At 38.1% G+C, this 18135-nt stretch overlaps 1 protein-coding gene across 1 annotated transcript; it reads right to left on the reverse strand.

The window, feature by feature from the left end:
* Nucleotides 1-2941: 2941 nt before the first annotated feature.
* On the reverse strand, nt 2942-10791 carry LOC110161517 (myelin regulatory factor like). The gene is made up of 24 exons (XM_020926266.2): nt 10560-10791; nt 10191-10311; nt 9912-10005; nt 9775-9836; nt 9310-9691; nt 9001-9204; nt 8734-8929; nt 8590-8666; nt 8312-8422; nt 8140-8230; nt 7849-8049; nt 7476-7584; nt 7200-7309; nt 6967-7112; nt 6575-6727; nt 6422-6490; nt 6310-6356; nt 6079-6237; nt 5955-6002; nt 5791-5875; nt 5635-5709; nt 5448-5559; nt 3484-3555; nt 2942-3031 (listed from the first exon to the last, which is right to left on the reverse strand). The coding sequence occupies exons 2-24, from the start codon at nt 10294-10296 to the stop codon at nt 2942-2944; spliced, it is 2799 nt and encodes a 932-aa protein (XP_020781925.2). The 5' UTR covers nt 10297-10311; nt 10560-10791.
* Between the last annotated feature and the right edge of the window lie 7344 nt (nt 10792-18135).

Consider the following 18135-nt stretch of genomic DNA (forward strand, 5'->3'; position numbering starts at 1 on the left):
CACCAAGCCACTCTGCTAATGCAAAACAAAAACATCTACTTTCTGAAATATTGGAGTAGTCATCGTTGTAGAACTATTATCAGATAATAACTGTCAATACTACTACTGCTGCTACTACTACTACTACTAATACTACTACTACTACTACTACTAATAATAATAATAATAATAATATCATCTGCTATTAATTACTTAATTATATATCTTATAATTTTAATACACGCGTTGATTGTAGTAGACTGTGTCATAGCCACAAATACTATACTATACTGTACTTAAAGAACACTAAAAGTTGTTTATTTAAGTTCATTTTAATGTATCAACAACATTATGGACAATTTATTGCATTTCACAGTGCTCAAGGGATTGTAGGCCTAAAGGCGATGGAGGTTTGTAAAATAGTGACTTCAAAGACCCAGGACCTACTATATTATTGCTCAAGTTCAAGATTTATGGCTAGTTCTTGTTAAAATGCTATATAATAAACAGGAGAAAACTGACTATTCAGGTGGCAGTAAAACATCTTCACCCTAGAATCTTAATCTTAAAACCACCAATATCCAACCTGACAAAAAGTCATAATATTTGTGAACACTTGATCAATAGAAATGCAATATTCCTCACTTCTTCTTTGTGCTGCGTTTTCTTTTTTTTTCTTTCTTTTTCTGACTGGCAGCTTGAACTGGAAGACAGTAGATGTGCATGGGGAACTTCCGAAAGTAGCTGCTGACCCACGGCCTGCACATTAAACAAAATACACACAGTGGATTAGTGTTTTAAATTACAAAAAATAATCTGACACAGTTATATCATGGGGCTATTGATGTACTGTACTTTGCCACTCTTTGGTTAAGGCTGAGATAGCTAAGGCTTTGCCACAACAGCTGGTTCTCCTGTTGACGAAGAAACTCATCCTCTTGCTCTCGCTCCATGTCCAGACGTAGAGATTCACGCAGCTCCGCCTCTATGGCACCTAACTGGATAAAACAGACAATTTTTCAATGTGATCTTTTTCAGTTCACATCTGTAGCTTGCTTTTGTCACATTAATTGAAAAAGAATGAATGAATATGTTATATTATTAAAGTAAAATTAATGTCTTTTTTTTTTTCATACCAAATGAGACATGAACAGTTACCTCCTCCAGCAGACTCATGTTATCCTCCAGTTTACTTTGCTGCTCATACAAGGCCAGAGCTGCAGGATCAGACAGACGCCTCTTTGCCTCTGCGTTAACCTCATTCACACTTGTTTGGCTTGAAACTAGCGCCTGCTTCTGCTGCTGTTGCTGTGGGGTTATGGGAGGAAGAAAGCATGTACTGGAGACAGAGAAGAAGAGGCCATTTCATTTATTGTGCTAGGAAATGCAACCACACAGAGACACAATTAGGTCTAATCTGAGTTCAGGTTCTCTTTCAGTGTCTGATCACAGTTAAGTATCTCCCTGCTTTAGCCATAGACATTGATACTACATGCAGATGCAGCATTATCTGATGGATCTTGACCCACTTTCTTACATAATACTGAGTCAGTGATAGGCTACATTCTTTTAATGTGAATCAATATCATATCAAATGAGAACTTTTAAAAATATTATTATAGGAAATGGTATGGTACTCTTACTAGCAGATGACATTAATTATGGTATAAATACGGTGTAACACATACAGTCATTCAGGGCATACAAGTCATCTGTTCAAACTACTATCTACTATTACTATTATACAAACTATTCCTACTATCTAAACTACTATCTACTATTGTTTGTAAAGCATCTTTGAGTGTCCAGAAAAGCACCGTGTAAGTATTATGTGTTATTATTATTATTATTATTATATAAAACAGTAGAGTTGACATAAGTAAAATACAATCAGAAATCACAGTAAAACCTGATTTTAATAACATGTTGGACTCATGAAAGCATAACAGTTACCTTGGCTCTCTGCTGTCAGTCTCCTCCTGAATCTGAGAGAGGTGGCGAAGGCCCATTCGTCCTGGCAGTACCTGAACACAGTGTCAGATACAGTATCACTTAATTACATGAGCTCAGAGACAGGTGGACGATGCTTCCCCTGAGGACAGTTTCCGTGGTGATAGGGACATCTGTCTTACTGTCAGTCTGACAGATGATACTCTCACACTGAGAAAACTCAAAGATATTAAAGACAAAAATGTGTTTTTACAACTATTATAAAATCAAGTTACATACAATAAACCTAAATGATGCAAATTGTTCTCATTTAAATGTTTAAATAGAAATGAAATATTAACATGCATCGTCTTCTCTATAAACAATAATAATATGAGTTAACTGTACAAAACACGTAACATAAACATATACTTACGGTGTCCATTTGTGTTTCTTCTGTTAGTTTCCTCCTGGTATACTGATCCTTCCTCTACACTAGCAGTTTGAGTCAGACACCTAATTAGTTTGCAAAGTTTTCAGTTGCACCTCCTCCACCTGAATTAGATATCGGTTTAAGTTTCTCACAGGCCAGTTTGTCCCAGAAAATGACCTGCTACCATGTACTTGTTAGCTACAAATGAATGCTTTTAACAAGCAAAGTTTATTCTTATTTTAAAAAGGTCAGCATTTAAGACCATTTGTACAAAAGCTGTGCAACAACAAGCATTTTATTTGACTATATATTAGTATTATTATTACTTGACACACAATAAACAATGACATAATTTTAAAAGAATTTCTCAATAATACTATTATGAAACAAGTAACTAGAGCAAACAACTGTCACATATCTACAACACATATGCCATTATTTGTTAACTAGACATTAATATCAATTATAAGTTAATATCAATTATAAGTAATAAACTGTACAACTGACAAGACTTTGATTTGAATATTCAGTAAAGAGAAAAACGCTGATGTTTTACACATGGTTAAACATAAATATATCTGTTTTGGTATACAGAATATTTTAATCAGTGCAGCGTCTATAGAAGTGGAAATGGTAGTCAGTAAACAGCACCCCTGCATAATGATGGTCAGTACTGCAGTCTGCCTGGCCCTGAAAACAAAACAAAACAAAACAGATTAAAAACTACGGTGTTTTTTAAAGGTAGAGGTGGCTCGTCACTTGCATGATTCCATGTAAACATAAAATTAAAATCCTACTCTGGAACATTCTCCATGGAGATAGATAAGTTTTATTCTATGCTGGCTCATACCAGATTGATACATGTAGCACTCTAAGCACTCTTGAGTCCTACAAAACAGCAGAGTAAGCCAAATAATCTAACTTTTGTTACATCCATGAGAATTCATCCATTAGAATATTATAGTCAAAAGAACTAAATTTCCATGGAAATAAACAAGAAAACGCCCTACCACATACTTTTATTTTAGTGGGGTTTTTTTGGCTAAAAGGCTAGCTACAAAGGTACAAAGCTACAAAAAAGCTTTAAATATTGTTTAGAGTGAAAAAGTCTAAAGGCTCTAAAGCCTAACATGAAATCTTACCGCAACTGATGATCGGAAGTGATATGAGCTGTGATACAGACGGGCCACATGAAGAGGCCATTCATGCACTCCCTGTAACCAAAAAATCAACACAATTAGAGGTTAAGATAAATGACCCTAGTTTACGAAAATGCAACTTGTTTACGAAAATGCAACGTGAGGAACTTATGTAAGAAGAAATACTGGTCTTGATTGCAAGGGCATATAATTTAAATATGTTTGTGGAGTTTCCCCTACTGTGCTGTGCATGATGTCATAGATTTGAATGTGGCTGAGATTAGGAAGTTTGGTAACCAAATGTTGTCACTCTGATGAAAGGGAAACCCAGTGTGTTATTCACAATTCACTACAAAACATCATGCACTATAAATCCCCATATTAACTGCAGTCAGTGTTGGGAAGGTTACTTTTAAAATGTAATCCCCTACAGATTACAGATTACACACCCCAAAATGTAGTTTGTAACGTAATCCATTAAATTACTTAAAGTGAGTAACGTAATCTGATTACTTTGGATTACTTGATATTGTCATTTTTTTTTAAATGACATGAATGTAGCAACCACATCCTGAAAATTCTTGTTTGTTGTCTTCAAATTGTCTGAGCCCAAGTCTCCATGAATAAGCAACTGTTTGCTGTAGAGAAACAAAGACCACGATATCTTAACATAAGAGGTTTTGTCTGTTAAAAGACAGTAACAAGATCAGCTTTTCCTTCACCATATTAAAAAATATTATTGATAGAGAAATAATTTTTTATATGAGATCACCTTAAATTATGTCAACCTACTGTTAGGTGTCATGTTGTTTAGTCCTGGTTTAGTCCTGATTTTCAGACCTGGTTTACTCCTGATTTTAGACCTGGTTTAGACCAGGTCTAGACCAGGTCTAGATCAGGTCTTTAGTTCTGGTTTAGTCGTGGTTTAGTCCTAGTTTAAACCTGGTTCAGTCCTGCTTTAGTCCTAGTTTAGTCCTGGATTAGTCCTGGTTTTAGTCCTGGTGTTAGTTCTGGTTTAGAGGCGCACAGGGGGAAGCGCGGTTTACGCGAGAAAACACGGTCCACAAGCGGCGCACGAGACGGCGGTGTCCGCGCTGTAACTACGGAAGGAGACGTGGTCCGCGCGTTCTCAGGTTGATGACGATGATGAAGGTGTGTGTTTGTGTGTGTGTTTGTGTGTGTGTTTGTGTATAGGACAGTAGTGCAGATATTATGAGTCTATGCAGGTTGTTTTCACCAGTGCCAATAGCTCCTGTTTCACATTTAAGTTGTAGGCGATTTTATATTTTTGTTTTTTATATATATCTCACATCGGGAGAAGACACAAATGCGTTTTTACCAATGCACTGCTGCTTCCACTGTGTGACTGACACCGCCAACTTTAACATGACGTTTCCATCGCTCTTATTGCGCGCGTTCTGTTTGGGTTTCCGGCAATGAGTGGAATTACCGAAATAAAAAAAATAAATAAATGGGATGTAGCACAAAATGTGAAAACAGGAAAATACCGCCTTGTAATCCACTTATTTCAGCAAAGTAACTGTAATCCAATTACCACTCATTGAAGCAGTAACTGTAACGGAATACAGTTACTCATAATTTGTACTCTGATTACGTAACGGCGGTACATGTAATCCGTTACTCCCCAACACTGACTGCAGTCATAAAGTAGTAGACAAACGAGTATCATTGATGAAACATCTTGGGAAAATAAAATCAAGAGGAAGGGAAAACCGCAAAAAGATACATGGCAAGGATCTTATTTTAAAGTTGAGAGAGTTGCAATTGAGAAGTTAATTTATTCTCTCTTCAGTATGGCTCCTATGTCGCAACACCTCTGCCTGTGACTTCTATGAAAAGTTAAAACATGAGCCAGACAAAGAAAGTCAATGAAAAAGGGTATTCTAGAGCAGTTCTAAATATTAATTATCATGTTTATTTGAAATGGTTATTAAGTGCTTTCTTACTTGGGTATTTGAAGGATACTGGCTCCCAGTCACAGTGTTTATATCCAGTCGAGATGTGCAGGCTGCTGACTCGTCATAATAACAAAGATGAACCACTAGAAGCTCTGTAGAACTGCATGAGATAAGAATAGGTAAGATTTAAACATACTTAAATGTATTGGTCTCCACTTAGCTCGGATGGACTTACTTCATGAGCAGAGTGATCCTCATGTTACCAGGCACAAACTGGCTAATGGGAATTCTGTAGACAAACCTGCTTGGCCTCAAGTACAATTTTCATTAGAAGGGAACAGAGAAAACAGTGATAGCAATAACCCATAAACATTCATTTTAAATGACTTACCCACATTCATCTCTAAGACAATATTTACTGTCAATAGTCTGTTGATTTTCCTTGATCATGAAGTGTTGAATGGTTGTATTTGTCCCTAAATAAATAAATAAATAAATAAATAAATAGATAGATAAATAAATAAATTAATTAATTAATTAATTTTGGTCACTCACAGTCTTTGGCACTTTTCAGCTGATTATAAAAATATTGTATTCCTGTATCTGCAATGAAATTAAGTTATTGCATTTTTAAGTTGAGCCCACTTGAGAAAACATCTTATATAAACAAGTGGTTTACTTGTTAAATTGTACTTTTCTTCCCATCCGTCATGAAGAGTGATACTGAAGCCAGTGTTTCCCCCTCGGTATGAGGGGCAACAGTACACCTGGTCACAGTACAGGATGTCACAGAAGTCCACCTCTGGTGGCCAAAATCCAGGGGAACTTGTTGGTTGTGCTACAACAGCCATAAGATAATTATTAGATACTGAAATACAAAAAGGATGTACAATCACAAAAGTGATTGTACCTGTGCTTGTCCAGGTAGTACTTGATGGAGGGATTAAGCTTGAATTACTGAAACAGGGTAAGCAACATTTTAAAATATGTTTATTACAAATGTTAATATTTCCCTGTTTTACCTGTGATCATGGGTGGTGTCTGTGTCCTCCTCCAAAGTTACCAAGTACAGAGCAGTGATAGAGATCATGCTGACAAATAAACAAATATAATCATCATAGGATTTAACTTTCAGACACAGGAAATTGTATTTTAAAAAAGATATCAAGGTTTACCAAAATGCCAGAGTAGCCAGAAGTGTGAAGATGCTGGCCTGAAAGATTCTGTGCTGTAAACAGTGATTGTACTTGTGTGACTTGCCATCTTTCTTTGTTTTTTGAGCTTTAGATGACACAGTAGTCAGTGTTGTAGAACCAGTGCTATTTTTTCTACGGAAAGAGAAATCTTCAATCAAGTGAACATTAATTTCTTTGAATTGTAGCTGGCCTTGAACTCTTGCCTGCATTTTGATAACACATAGTAAATGCAGTTATGCAATAGGCATATGCATACATTTTACTTGGTTGTTTCATTATTATTTTTTAGCTGTTGTCCAGATGATGTCGTTTAGTTTAAGTGTAATAGGTATATTACAAATGTATACAGATGTGTGACAGATGTGTGACACCTGCTTGAGCGGAGGCTGCCTGTGAGGTTCTTAAGCTTGCCCAGTCGCTGGTTCCAAACCTCCAGGTCTTGAATCCTTGTCTCCAGGTTGTTTGTGAGCTTTGACAGTTGCTGTACAGCACCAATATTTTCTATAAAAATTTGCTCCTAGAAAAAAGAGCAGAAAACATATTAATCTCCTTATTCTATTCCAATAAGTTCCTCGAAATGTCAGTGGTATGAATGTGAACTTACCTTGTCCACCATAAGAAAATTGTCTATTTTTTCTCCATCTGAGCAAGTGACATCTCCAACTTCTCTAACTGCAGATGGAAGGAGCTCCTTTACCTCTTGAGCTATTACACCTGAGAATAAAGAGAAAGATTAGTCTCAATTAAAGACTTGTCTCCACATTTGGTTTTAGCCCATTTTTGTTCTCAAGTGGTCTTGATTTGGTTTAATCACAGTTTAGTCACAGTTTTTATGTAGTGTATGCAAGTGTGCATCCTAAAATACACCAGTGTTTGGTACCTGTTTGGTGAGCTTGATCTATTCCCATTGTTGAGGCGAACTCTGGTTTGTAATCAAATTCCACTAGCCTCATTTGAGTGATTCGTTTCAGTTGTTGTTCAGAGTCGACCTATAAACAAGTATACAATTTATGAAATATAATCACTGTGGTGGTCATGCCATTGAATGCACAATATTTTTCTTCTACAGTTTTTGCTTCTTGTGACAGGAATTTAGATATAACCTGGTTCAGTTCAACTCTCTACGTCTCGGTCTCTGTGAGTAATTTTATGTTTTTTCATAAATAATGACTGAACTAAATGAATGTAATGTAAGGTTTTGTATTTTTATGCAACAATATTTAAGTTATTTTAAGTGTGTGGCTTTGACTCACCTCCTGTATGTTGTGCTTGGCACGCTGATCTGATGGTTGCAGGATTGTGCCCATCACTTTGGCATTTCCACATACAACCAGTGCTTCATCAGGAGAGTCTGTGTTAATGCCCACATGCCCCTGACATACCACAGAGTCCTGCACTACCCCTCGCTGCCACATGGCGTCTCCCTCCGTCTCAAACTGACCTGGGTTAGACGCCTGTACACAGATACTCCATTATCTCAAATTTTTGGCAGGTTTTAAGATGAATAAACTGATAAAAATAGTGACTGAGATTAATCTACTTACCCTGACAATGATTCTCTCTGATACCAGTGCAGCCAGTAATAATGTTTCTTCTTTCACAGCAGCATACAAACCAACAACCATTTGGAAATATCTGCCAAAGTTTACTGAATAAATATCTCTAATGATCTAACTTCCCTTTGTCTATTGTAAGTATATTTAACTTTTTACTGACCTCTGATCTGGGTTTGGTTTGCCTTTTTTTCTTATGTTATTGGCAGTTGTCTCACTAAAGTGTAGTCGTCCAAGCGTCACCTTGGTCATTTTTCTGCTTGGCAGACTGACTCTGGAACAGGATAGCAAGTAAATCTTTTTAACAGTTCATGGGGTAAAATTTTGAATGTTTTTTTTTTCTTCTAAATATAGTATACAGTATATTTTATACAGAAACAGGTAAAATATTATAAGTATACAAATCTGGTATAATTGTTTGCAATTAAATATTTCCCCCACCTGACAGGATAAAAAGGCTTTTTGCTGCGGTCCGACTGTGATTGCTCAATCAGCACGTGGTGACTGGGATCTTCCAACTGTAAGAGTGTCAAAGTTGTTTCCTGACAATGCTTTTGCTCAGTAAATCTCAGGTTCCTCTCATACCTTGACTCCAAAAACTTTAATTTCAAAGTGGTTGACTTCCTGTGACCCATTGTTCGTCATGACATAGTGGGGGTCTCCTGTAACCCCAATGTGGACTGTGACCTGGAAGTGGTTCTTCTTCTGACAAACAAAAACATCATCTGCCGTCGAGTAGGTGAAGCCTTTATCTGCATCAACATGGTAGACCAGAGGTGATCTAAAACATAAATTACATTTAATTCACAGCTCACATCAGCATAAATTCTTTTTGTTTCTTTTAGTACTAACAGAGGCTGATAGCTGCGGTCTAACAAAGTGCTCCACTGTCCTGGATTGTACTGCTCCCATGTTAATGAGCTGTATGACCCATTACTTAAACCAGCGGTGCTGCTGCTCATGCTGGCATTGCTACTGATGTTAACTTCATATGGTGCTTTAGGTCCTGACATGTCTTCACAGTCTGATCTTCTCCTTTTTCTACTTTCTTGAGAACTGAGGAGAAAAAAATACTTCATACTTACAATGTAAAAAAAAAAAAACAATATATAAATATAAATATAAATATATATGTATATATATATATAGTGGCAGACTTACCAGCTGTGTGAGAGGGAGGTAGATGCTTGAGAATAAGACGAAGTGGACAGACAGGGTTCCTTTTCAGGGCCTGGTGTACGATATTGGGAACAGAGAGGTGGTGATGGGGGAGTAGGAGGGGTATATCCTTGCAAACAGCCTCTTGGTGGTAAAGAGTGCATTTGTCTGAGAGACTGTTGTATGTGGTGATGTTTATGAGCAGGAGGAGCAGGGGGGGTCCCAGGTTTGATGTTAATGTTTGTTAGACCCATGTTTCGTAGCTGTTCATGTGTCAGAGGTTCAGATGTCGAGACAGATGAATCCTTAAATCGACATGATGAAGAGACATGCCCAGACTCAAACATCTGTGGGTTTGACCAATGTGAAGGCTTGTAGACGCATTCTGCAAGCCAAGAGTAAACTTATTATACTGTATATCACAATGTATGACAACTAAGATTCACATAGTGACATAGTGGATAATACCAGGCATTTGTGCAGGAGAAAAGGCCTCTGAACCTGAATCAGGAGGAGATTCAGGGAGTATGCTGAAAACCAGGAAGGAAACTAAGTTATAGATGGTGTATTGACAAATCTATGGTCAGAATAGAAAAGTGTCTTACAAGTTGTTGGGGCACATATCAGCACTGAGATACTGTTCAAGGATGCTTGTATCTACAGAAACAGAACTGCTCAGTACTCCACTTACGTCTTCACCTGTATACACATACAAAAACACCAGACCGCCATCAATTACCTTGACCACCACTGAGATAACAATTTGATAAATGTGTGTGACCTGTTAACCCAGTAGCTTTAGATAAGTTTCTATTTTAGGAAGCAAAACTTCTAACCTAAGGTCTATTACATGTTTATGAGAATAGATTGAAAATGCATCTCACCATTAAAGAACTGGTGAAGAGCCTCATTCTCACCCACAACATCATGCCTGAGTGCTCCAGGCTCCATGCTGCCCAACTGAGGGGACCTCTCTTGGGGATGAAACATGATTGAATGAACCCCCTGTATAACCCAGGACCAATACACTTAATAATATAAATTATACTTAAAATATAAAAGAATCATCTTATGCTTGTAAAATGTTATTAAGTAGCCTACATCATTCTTCAATTTACATTACAAACAGATGTCTACCTATTAAACATCAGTCAATACCATTTACAAAATGTATGTAATGATAATGCTATAATACTGTTTCTGGTGATAATCAAGAACAAAATAACATTTTTGGACATTTTGTTTAAACACACCTGTGTCTTTTCAAGATGGCAGGCACGTAGTCGATAACCGCAGGTCTGTATGAGCTATGCTGAATTTTGTCAAGAGTAATCCATTTTCAGTAAAATACAATGTACCATACATGTATAATCCACATCCTTTACGAATCCATCCGATGTGACTGTCTTTGTTTTGGTTTTTGAGGTGTTAAAAGCTATATTCCCCGTTTCCTTCTTGTTTATGGATCCTACGACTGTCAAGTGAACTTTGAGCTTTGAACAGGAAAAGCAAAATGCATTGACGTACCTGATGCAGGTAACACACCTCTCTCTGGGGTCACTGCTGAGCTTTAAGTCATGACTTTATGGTGCAGTTTATTACGGGGTATAATGTTACGAGAGAAAAGCCTCTGTAAAAGTAGAAGAATGGAGACATTATATAACCTACAATACATTTATAATCCAATAGGCATTAAAAGTGTAATGTAATAATTTAGTAGTGGCCCCGAAAAAACAAATTTCATACAATAAACTTTAATAAAGGTTTCATAGGTTTAACCCTAGAACACTTTCGCTATAAAAAGTTACACCATCACTTTTGCCGGGTGATTTTACCCGATATAATATACCCAACAAAAGGTACTTGTCAAAAAAATAGATCAAAATATGACAACACTTGATAAATTAGAGTGGTTTCCTTTTATTTTCAACTGTGGTATGTTTAACAAAATGGAAAATAAAAACATAGGAAGATCCTACAAACATGCTTGAAAATTACTAAAAAATTTGGAATTTGAGAACAAAAAATTCCTAAAAAAAAAATAATGATAGAGGAAACTTGGTCTTTGGTCCACCCATTCCTGAGACATGTGAGACTTCCCTGGTGAAGGCACAGACTCCTTGGCACGCAAACAGCTACAGGAGAAAGGAACAAAAAATAGTATTTTTTCAGTGTGTAAAAATGACCACTTGATTAAAATATTGTTTTCACCATAAGAATTCACTTTGAAATCACCACTTTGTGATATATATTCATAACCACTGCACTAAATAAGGCTAGCATACACATTCCAAGAACATTCTTACTTACCTATTCCTACATGCAGTCAGTACAGGCAGGGTAGTAATGCGTGGACACACCGGTCGACGGCAGGTCCTGAGGTGGTACTGTGTCTGGCAGTCAGTCTACTGTAATCATGGAGTCGCTTTTTTTTTCTCTGACGACTAGGCTCAAAGTCATCACTATCACTGTCATCATCATCATCACCTGGTTTCGGAATGTAGTCCAAATCACTGTCACTGTCATACATCTCTTCTGCTTCCACTTGATCAACATCTTCATCACTGCTTTCCCTGAACAGAATCTCTTCTATTTCCTTTTGGGTCAAATACTTTACTGGCTTCCTTTTAGAATTTTTTTCTAGAATTGTTCTAGAACTTCACCTGCTAGCTATCTTGCTTGCTAATGTAGCTCTTTGCTGAAATAAAGAATGTGCACAGTTAGCTAGCTAGCTACATAATGTAGCTTTTGACAAAAAAAAAAAAAAAAAAAAAGAAGAGATCTAATCAGCTAACAATTGCCAAGTTAAATAAATCTTTCCTATGTGTTACTCACTAGCTGAGATGTCAGAGAGGGACAGTAAATATGGTGAGACTGAATGTGTCACCCTTGACATGTGGCAGGATCACTTGATTTTATACACTAACACTATCGCTGGGTGAAATTCACCCAAAACGTACATTACCCTCTATCACTATTGCCGGGTGAAAATCACCCGAAACCAAGCCTGTAGGAAAAAGTGGGCTTTGGGGTAGGGAAACACCCACACCTTCATAGATGTTAAAAACAATGGTGAAGCTACCCAGGGACTCATGACACTCAGAAAAATGCAACATATTGAAAATCATGTAAATACATTTGCTCGGGTGAAAATCACCCGGCGATAGTGTTCTAGGGTTAATAAAAAATAAAGGTTTTTGCTTTTTGCTTCTCGTTATGGCATCATTACTATACCCACGTGCAGGTCCCTGTGCTGCCGCTAGAGAGAATAAAAACAAAGAAAAACGCTATTACATTTACAACTTGTTAATTGAGCACATAAATTCATTATGAGTTTGCAGATCTCGTTAAGGCAAAAACGTCATAAACAAATTATCACATGTATCGTTATTTAAAAGTGGCCAATAGTCTTATTGAATTCCTTCCTTTCGAGTGCGGCGCACGTGCTAACTGGTAAGGTATCTATTTTGTTGTTTCTTAAAGGTTTGGTTTTGCACAGTAGAGGAGTAGAGCTGACGGATAGACAGCAGCCTACCAGTATAAAAGACCACTGAGCTTACCCAGCCTTATCCCCAGTGGGCAGGATCTCGCGCCTCGCTCTCTTCTTGACATACACAGTCACTCCACGCGTGTAGGCTGGACAGACACCAAACTTTAGGAGACTTCAGACAGGGATCAAACCTCATTGCATGCACCCGTTTCTTGTACCAGGTGAAGAATAAAAATTTAGTCAAAGATTTAAGTAACTATTGCCATATAGTTCAGCTTTGACACTTCATTGCTGTTATTCTCCCATTCTAAGTGAGCCTTGTTGAATGAAGAGATGCGGTGGTGTATGGTAGTGCTGGCCACACTTGCCTTGTACTCGGCTGCAGGCGGCGCGAAGATGGGGTCCAATGATCCGGTGGATGTGAGCTCCTTCCTTGCAGCTGAGAGCTCCGGGGTGAGCGGAACCTCTGGACCGGGACTCAGCGGTTGCCCTGGCCGCTGTCGGTGCGAAGTGGACGGGCTGCTGCACCGGGTCGACTGCTCGGATCTGGGACTCCAGAGAACACCCAACAATATCAGCGTGTTCACTTCTTACCTGTAAGTGATGAACTACTTCTAGATTATGTTCTACAGCACCACGCTCGAACCACGCAATGCTCGCGCATAAACGCGGCGTGCTCTCGTGAGAAACCATGCACCTGCTTCTGCACTGTTTACGTGTGTGCACCATGGTGGGCTTAAGTTCTTATTTATTTGGCTGTTAATCTTTTCTAAGTAACTAAATTCACTATATCAAAGAAATGTCTCAATATTTGCAAAGTAGCCTGTATGCTTGTCCAAATAGGTTCACTTATCCGTGGTCACTTTTAAATAATATCATCCACTTTTAATTCAGACTTACTAGCATCTGCTCAATCCAAACCTCAAGAGATATGTAAAAATGTGTATCATACCAGTTACAGTTATAACAATTCGTATTATCCTGTTTGAATGTTTATTAGTTGTTGGTAAATGTAAAATGATAGAAAAACCTTGCAGTGACTGATTTTTGTGTTATCTGTGTGAGTAGTATAAGATGAAGAAACAAACTCAGACTCAAACCAATATTTTGTACGAAGTAATAAAATCTGACAGACTGCAGCCTCAGACACAGTCCATACAGAGGATACTTCTTCAGGTACTGGTCTAGTGGTAAAGTGCTTCAAGACAGAGAAAAAAAAAAAAGCTCCTATAACTCCCATATAATTCCACTGATCTTGTTTCTGTAGTTACTTAACTGCAAAATGCCTGTCAGTGCTGAGACAATTCAAGCTGTTGGTTCTCAGAAATGGCCAAGGACTGTGTTCACAGCAGTATCCACTGGCTGTTTTCTGTGTTAAATCTTTGCTAAAGTGTGAAACTGAAATAAATTCAAGGCCATTTTCTTCCTCAGCAGGTGGCCCACTCTGGCAGCACCATTACATCACTGTATTGTCTGTGTAGAGAGACCTGCCTGTCTTGGCTGCTGTCTAAAGGTAGCACAATGTCCAGGATTTAAATTTCACTCTCATTAAAGAAACTTTCTCTTTAGTAGTGTGCAGTGTGTGTGTTAGACAAACATTTAACAAAGGGCTTTCATTTGCACACAGACGCAAACACACACACGCGCGCGCGCGCACACACACACGCATGCACACTGTCACTCAAAGGCCCATTGTAGCTTTATTAAGACCCTAATCAAGAATTCAGTCCCTAAAGTTTAAAGTAAATACATTAAGTTATTGCATATTATAAATGCAAAAAGAACAGCTGTATCTGACCTGTTGATCAAACTCGAAGAGAGAAGGTTAAAAAGTTTTGTAGTATCTTGAAATTGAAAAACATGCAGACCCCTTTTGTCTGAATGTGCATTTTCTCTCAAACACCAAATGGCCTCATGTAATGCCCCCTTTCAGACACCTGTTGCCATTAGAATAGTGTCCAAAATGGAGCTTTTCTCAGGAAATGCAGAAAGTGATCTGAGACAGACAGACATGAGGGAGAATCAGTTTACAATCTCCTTCTGTCCATCTCTCTATTTGACTGCATCACTGTGAATACTGCCATCTGTCAGTGTCTTTGTGTGTGTACACTTACTGCATGCCTAAGCAGAGCTGTGTGGCTGCTCAGTGGGGCTCAAAGTACTGCTGTTCTAACTAACTCCGGAATGTTCAAGGACTCATTTGAAGTGACTTCATGTACTGTTCATATGAAGCATTTTAGAGTCAGTCACTGTTACCCTAAATCTTCAGCGTTTCTTATTGTGTAGACACCCGACCTCTTCCACAGTTGCATGCCAGTCTACTCCCATTTGAAAACAGTCTTCTCCACCTGCATGTTGAGTCATGTTTTTGAAAAGCCCATGCCCCTCTAATGGCCTTCTCTCATGGTCCAGGCAAAGACGGGCTGACCACTTACCTGTTCACAGTATTTGACCCGTAACTGTGGAAATAACAGGCTTTATCACTTGTTTTCCTAAATCCAGCAATACACCACCAGCCTGTGATATCCAAGGACTTTGACATTGATTGATTTTCAATGTGCCCTGTTTTCGATCCTTTACCATTTCAGATTGTACACCACTTAGAGAGAAATGTCTGTAGGTTTTCAGCCTGTCTTTTCTTGTGAAGGGGCTGCTCAGTCCGACAGTGTGGTTGGGGTACAACCCCCCTGTGCTTACTCACCCCAGGAGGCCCCCATTGACCCGCCCCTCAAAGAATCAAAGAAAGACAGAAAATAGTGAAAGAAGGCAGAGAGAGGCCTCGCTGTCACACACCACCTTCAAACTACACAACCTCCTTTCTTTTCTTTCTTTGGTTTGTCTTTCTGCTGCCATAGACATTTGAATAATTGCCTGATATCCATCACTTTGAGACACAAAATGCAGAAAAAACACAACGTACACACAAAATTCAAACAGATTTGTATGCAAATGAATAATGTATGTCTATGTATTATGTGCAGCTTTTTCTACTTTCTTTTTGTTTACACCATCAAAACATTGAGGCAGAATAACATAAAGTCACCATACAGTTGCCCAAAGCTAGAGTCATTTTGTTGCAGTTTTAACACCAACATCCATCTATTTAAAATTTTATAAAAGTTTAAAATTGCTAGTTGACCATATTTTGATCAAATGAATGTCTAATGTCTAAACACACTTCGGTCACTGGAGAGTTGTAAAATCCCAGTAATAGAAGTAATGTTTCTAGTGTGCGTGTGTCAGCAGTAAATGCCAGTCAGCCATAGCACTATTAGTCTGCAGTGAGTGAAGGAACTTTCTCTTAAAACATACAAAATAAACCATGCGGCCATGACTGGACTACCTGTTGACAATGCTGTAAAGCGACAGGCACATGCACACATTAACAAAGTTTATGGAGTGTCAAGACTAGTGCCCTAACAACTGGCATATTCAACTGAGGGCACACCCTGCTGCAAGTATGTGTGCCCATGTCTGTGGATCTCACACTCTTGCTTATTTTATTGCCACATAAATTTCCTCCAAGATTACAACATATTTTTTATACTTTGGGAGAGAAACCTGTGCTTTAGTAAAGCTATGTCTTTGTTGAAACAGTTTTCTCTATATTTGTAGTTGCCCTTGTTGCGGCTGGACAAAATCTTGAGGAAATGGAGTGAATGCACTGAAAAAAGAGAGACAGGTTTTTATGTTTGTATGTGAGACAGAGACAGTCTGTCTAGGTTCCTTTCAGACCTGAGCCCTCCTGAGTGGAAAGATGCTACTTGCTGATATTATCATGTGGCTGAAATTAGACTCAGATAAGGGTCGAGGAGAAAGAAAGACAGAAAGAAAGAGGAGGCTACAGCCATGAGCCAACTCAACAAATGTGGCCCTTGTCTGTTGTCGGAAATGATAGATCTCTCTAGTGTCTTACCCATGGACACAACATATTGGACAGCACGGGGAGCCTTGTTCCTTGTATGATAATTATGATGTTATATCACTGTTGTTTTTTTCTATTGATCTTCTTACTGTACTGTTACGTATACAGCTGTGACTTGAAACCTGCAGTTGCTTGTTTATCACTACACAGGTGTGTGTAATAGGGCAATGAATTTAACTTATGTGATTATGAACAAGTTGTCAGAATGGCGATAGAGTTAGATACTTAATAGTTTTGGTAGCTTTTTCCAGCACCATGCATGGCTCACTTTTAATTGACTAATCAATGCACAGGGCATGGCTTATGACTGCAGCCCTTAAAACTATGCTGAATTATTTCTGGACTGGTCAGACTCATACATGAGTTTACAGGTAGCCTTTTTTCATGTTAGGTTGTGAACAGAAGTCTGTTGATGTCTGCAGTGTGGAGGGAAGTCGAGGTCTTGTTTTCTGTCGACTTCCAGTAACTTCCACTCCTGTAGTTTCTGTCACTCGGGTGTGTGTTGGCCTGGATCTTATGGCGTCAGGCAAAAACCTCTCTGTGTGTATTTGGGCAAATTTATCTCAAAATCAACTCTAATCTAGACTTTTCTGAGTTATTTTTAATTAATTGATTAAATTACAATAAATAAATACATTTTATTTTTATAGTTTAGTATTAGATTTGTTTGGGCTTTGTCATGCTAGTCCCAGTCTGTCAGCAGCATATTTTGTGATTTCTCAAGTTAGCCCGAAACAGCACCATGAGAGACAGGTCTGTAATAGTCTGGACATTTTAACACAGACTGATTGCCATTCAGTCAAAGAGGATAAGGTCAAAGAGGTATACTTAATTGTAAAGGTATATTTAATTTGTCCTCTGCATTTGATCCATCCTTCAATACAGCTGGAGCAACCTGTCAGGAACAGTGGCCGCTCGAAGATCCATCTCCAGACATGATATAAATGTTTTACTCAGGACTTTGTTCAGATTTTCTGAAATATCTTGTACTACTAACATAGTTAAAAAAAATAAATAAATAAAGGCTCAAATTAAAAATTTTAACCAGAATTTTTCTTTTGCAGGGATTTGAGCATGAATAATCTGACCTCGTTGTCCAGTGGAGACTTTTCCAATTTACACTTCTTGGAGGAACTGTGAGTACTTAAAACACCCACACATGCCACACACAAACATGTTTATAGATTTCACAGCTCTCAAGACATCCCCATAAAATTACACTGAAACTATCTTATTTTGTTTGGTGTCTGAAAATAGTACGGGATCTAAAGCTATCTATTTGAAATGGCTATTACCAAAAACTGTTTGCGAAACTAATAAGAGGGTATAGTAGTAGTAGTCGTAGTAGATGTGTAGGTGTAGCAGTATTAGTAGTGATTGGCAGACTTGGGTGGATGATACAAGCACCTGATAC

This window comes from Boleophthalmus pectinirostris, unplaced genomic scaffold (genome assembly GCF_026225935.1).
Source record: "Boleophthalmus pectinirostris isolate CB_2022bp ecotype Guang Dong unplaced genomic scaffold, ASM2622593v1 HiC_scaffold_18, whole genome shotgun sequence".
NCBI lineage: Eukaryota > Metazoa > Chordata > Actinopteri > Gobiiformes > Gobiidae > Boleophthalmus > Boleophthalmus pectinirostris.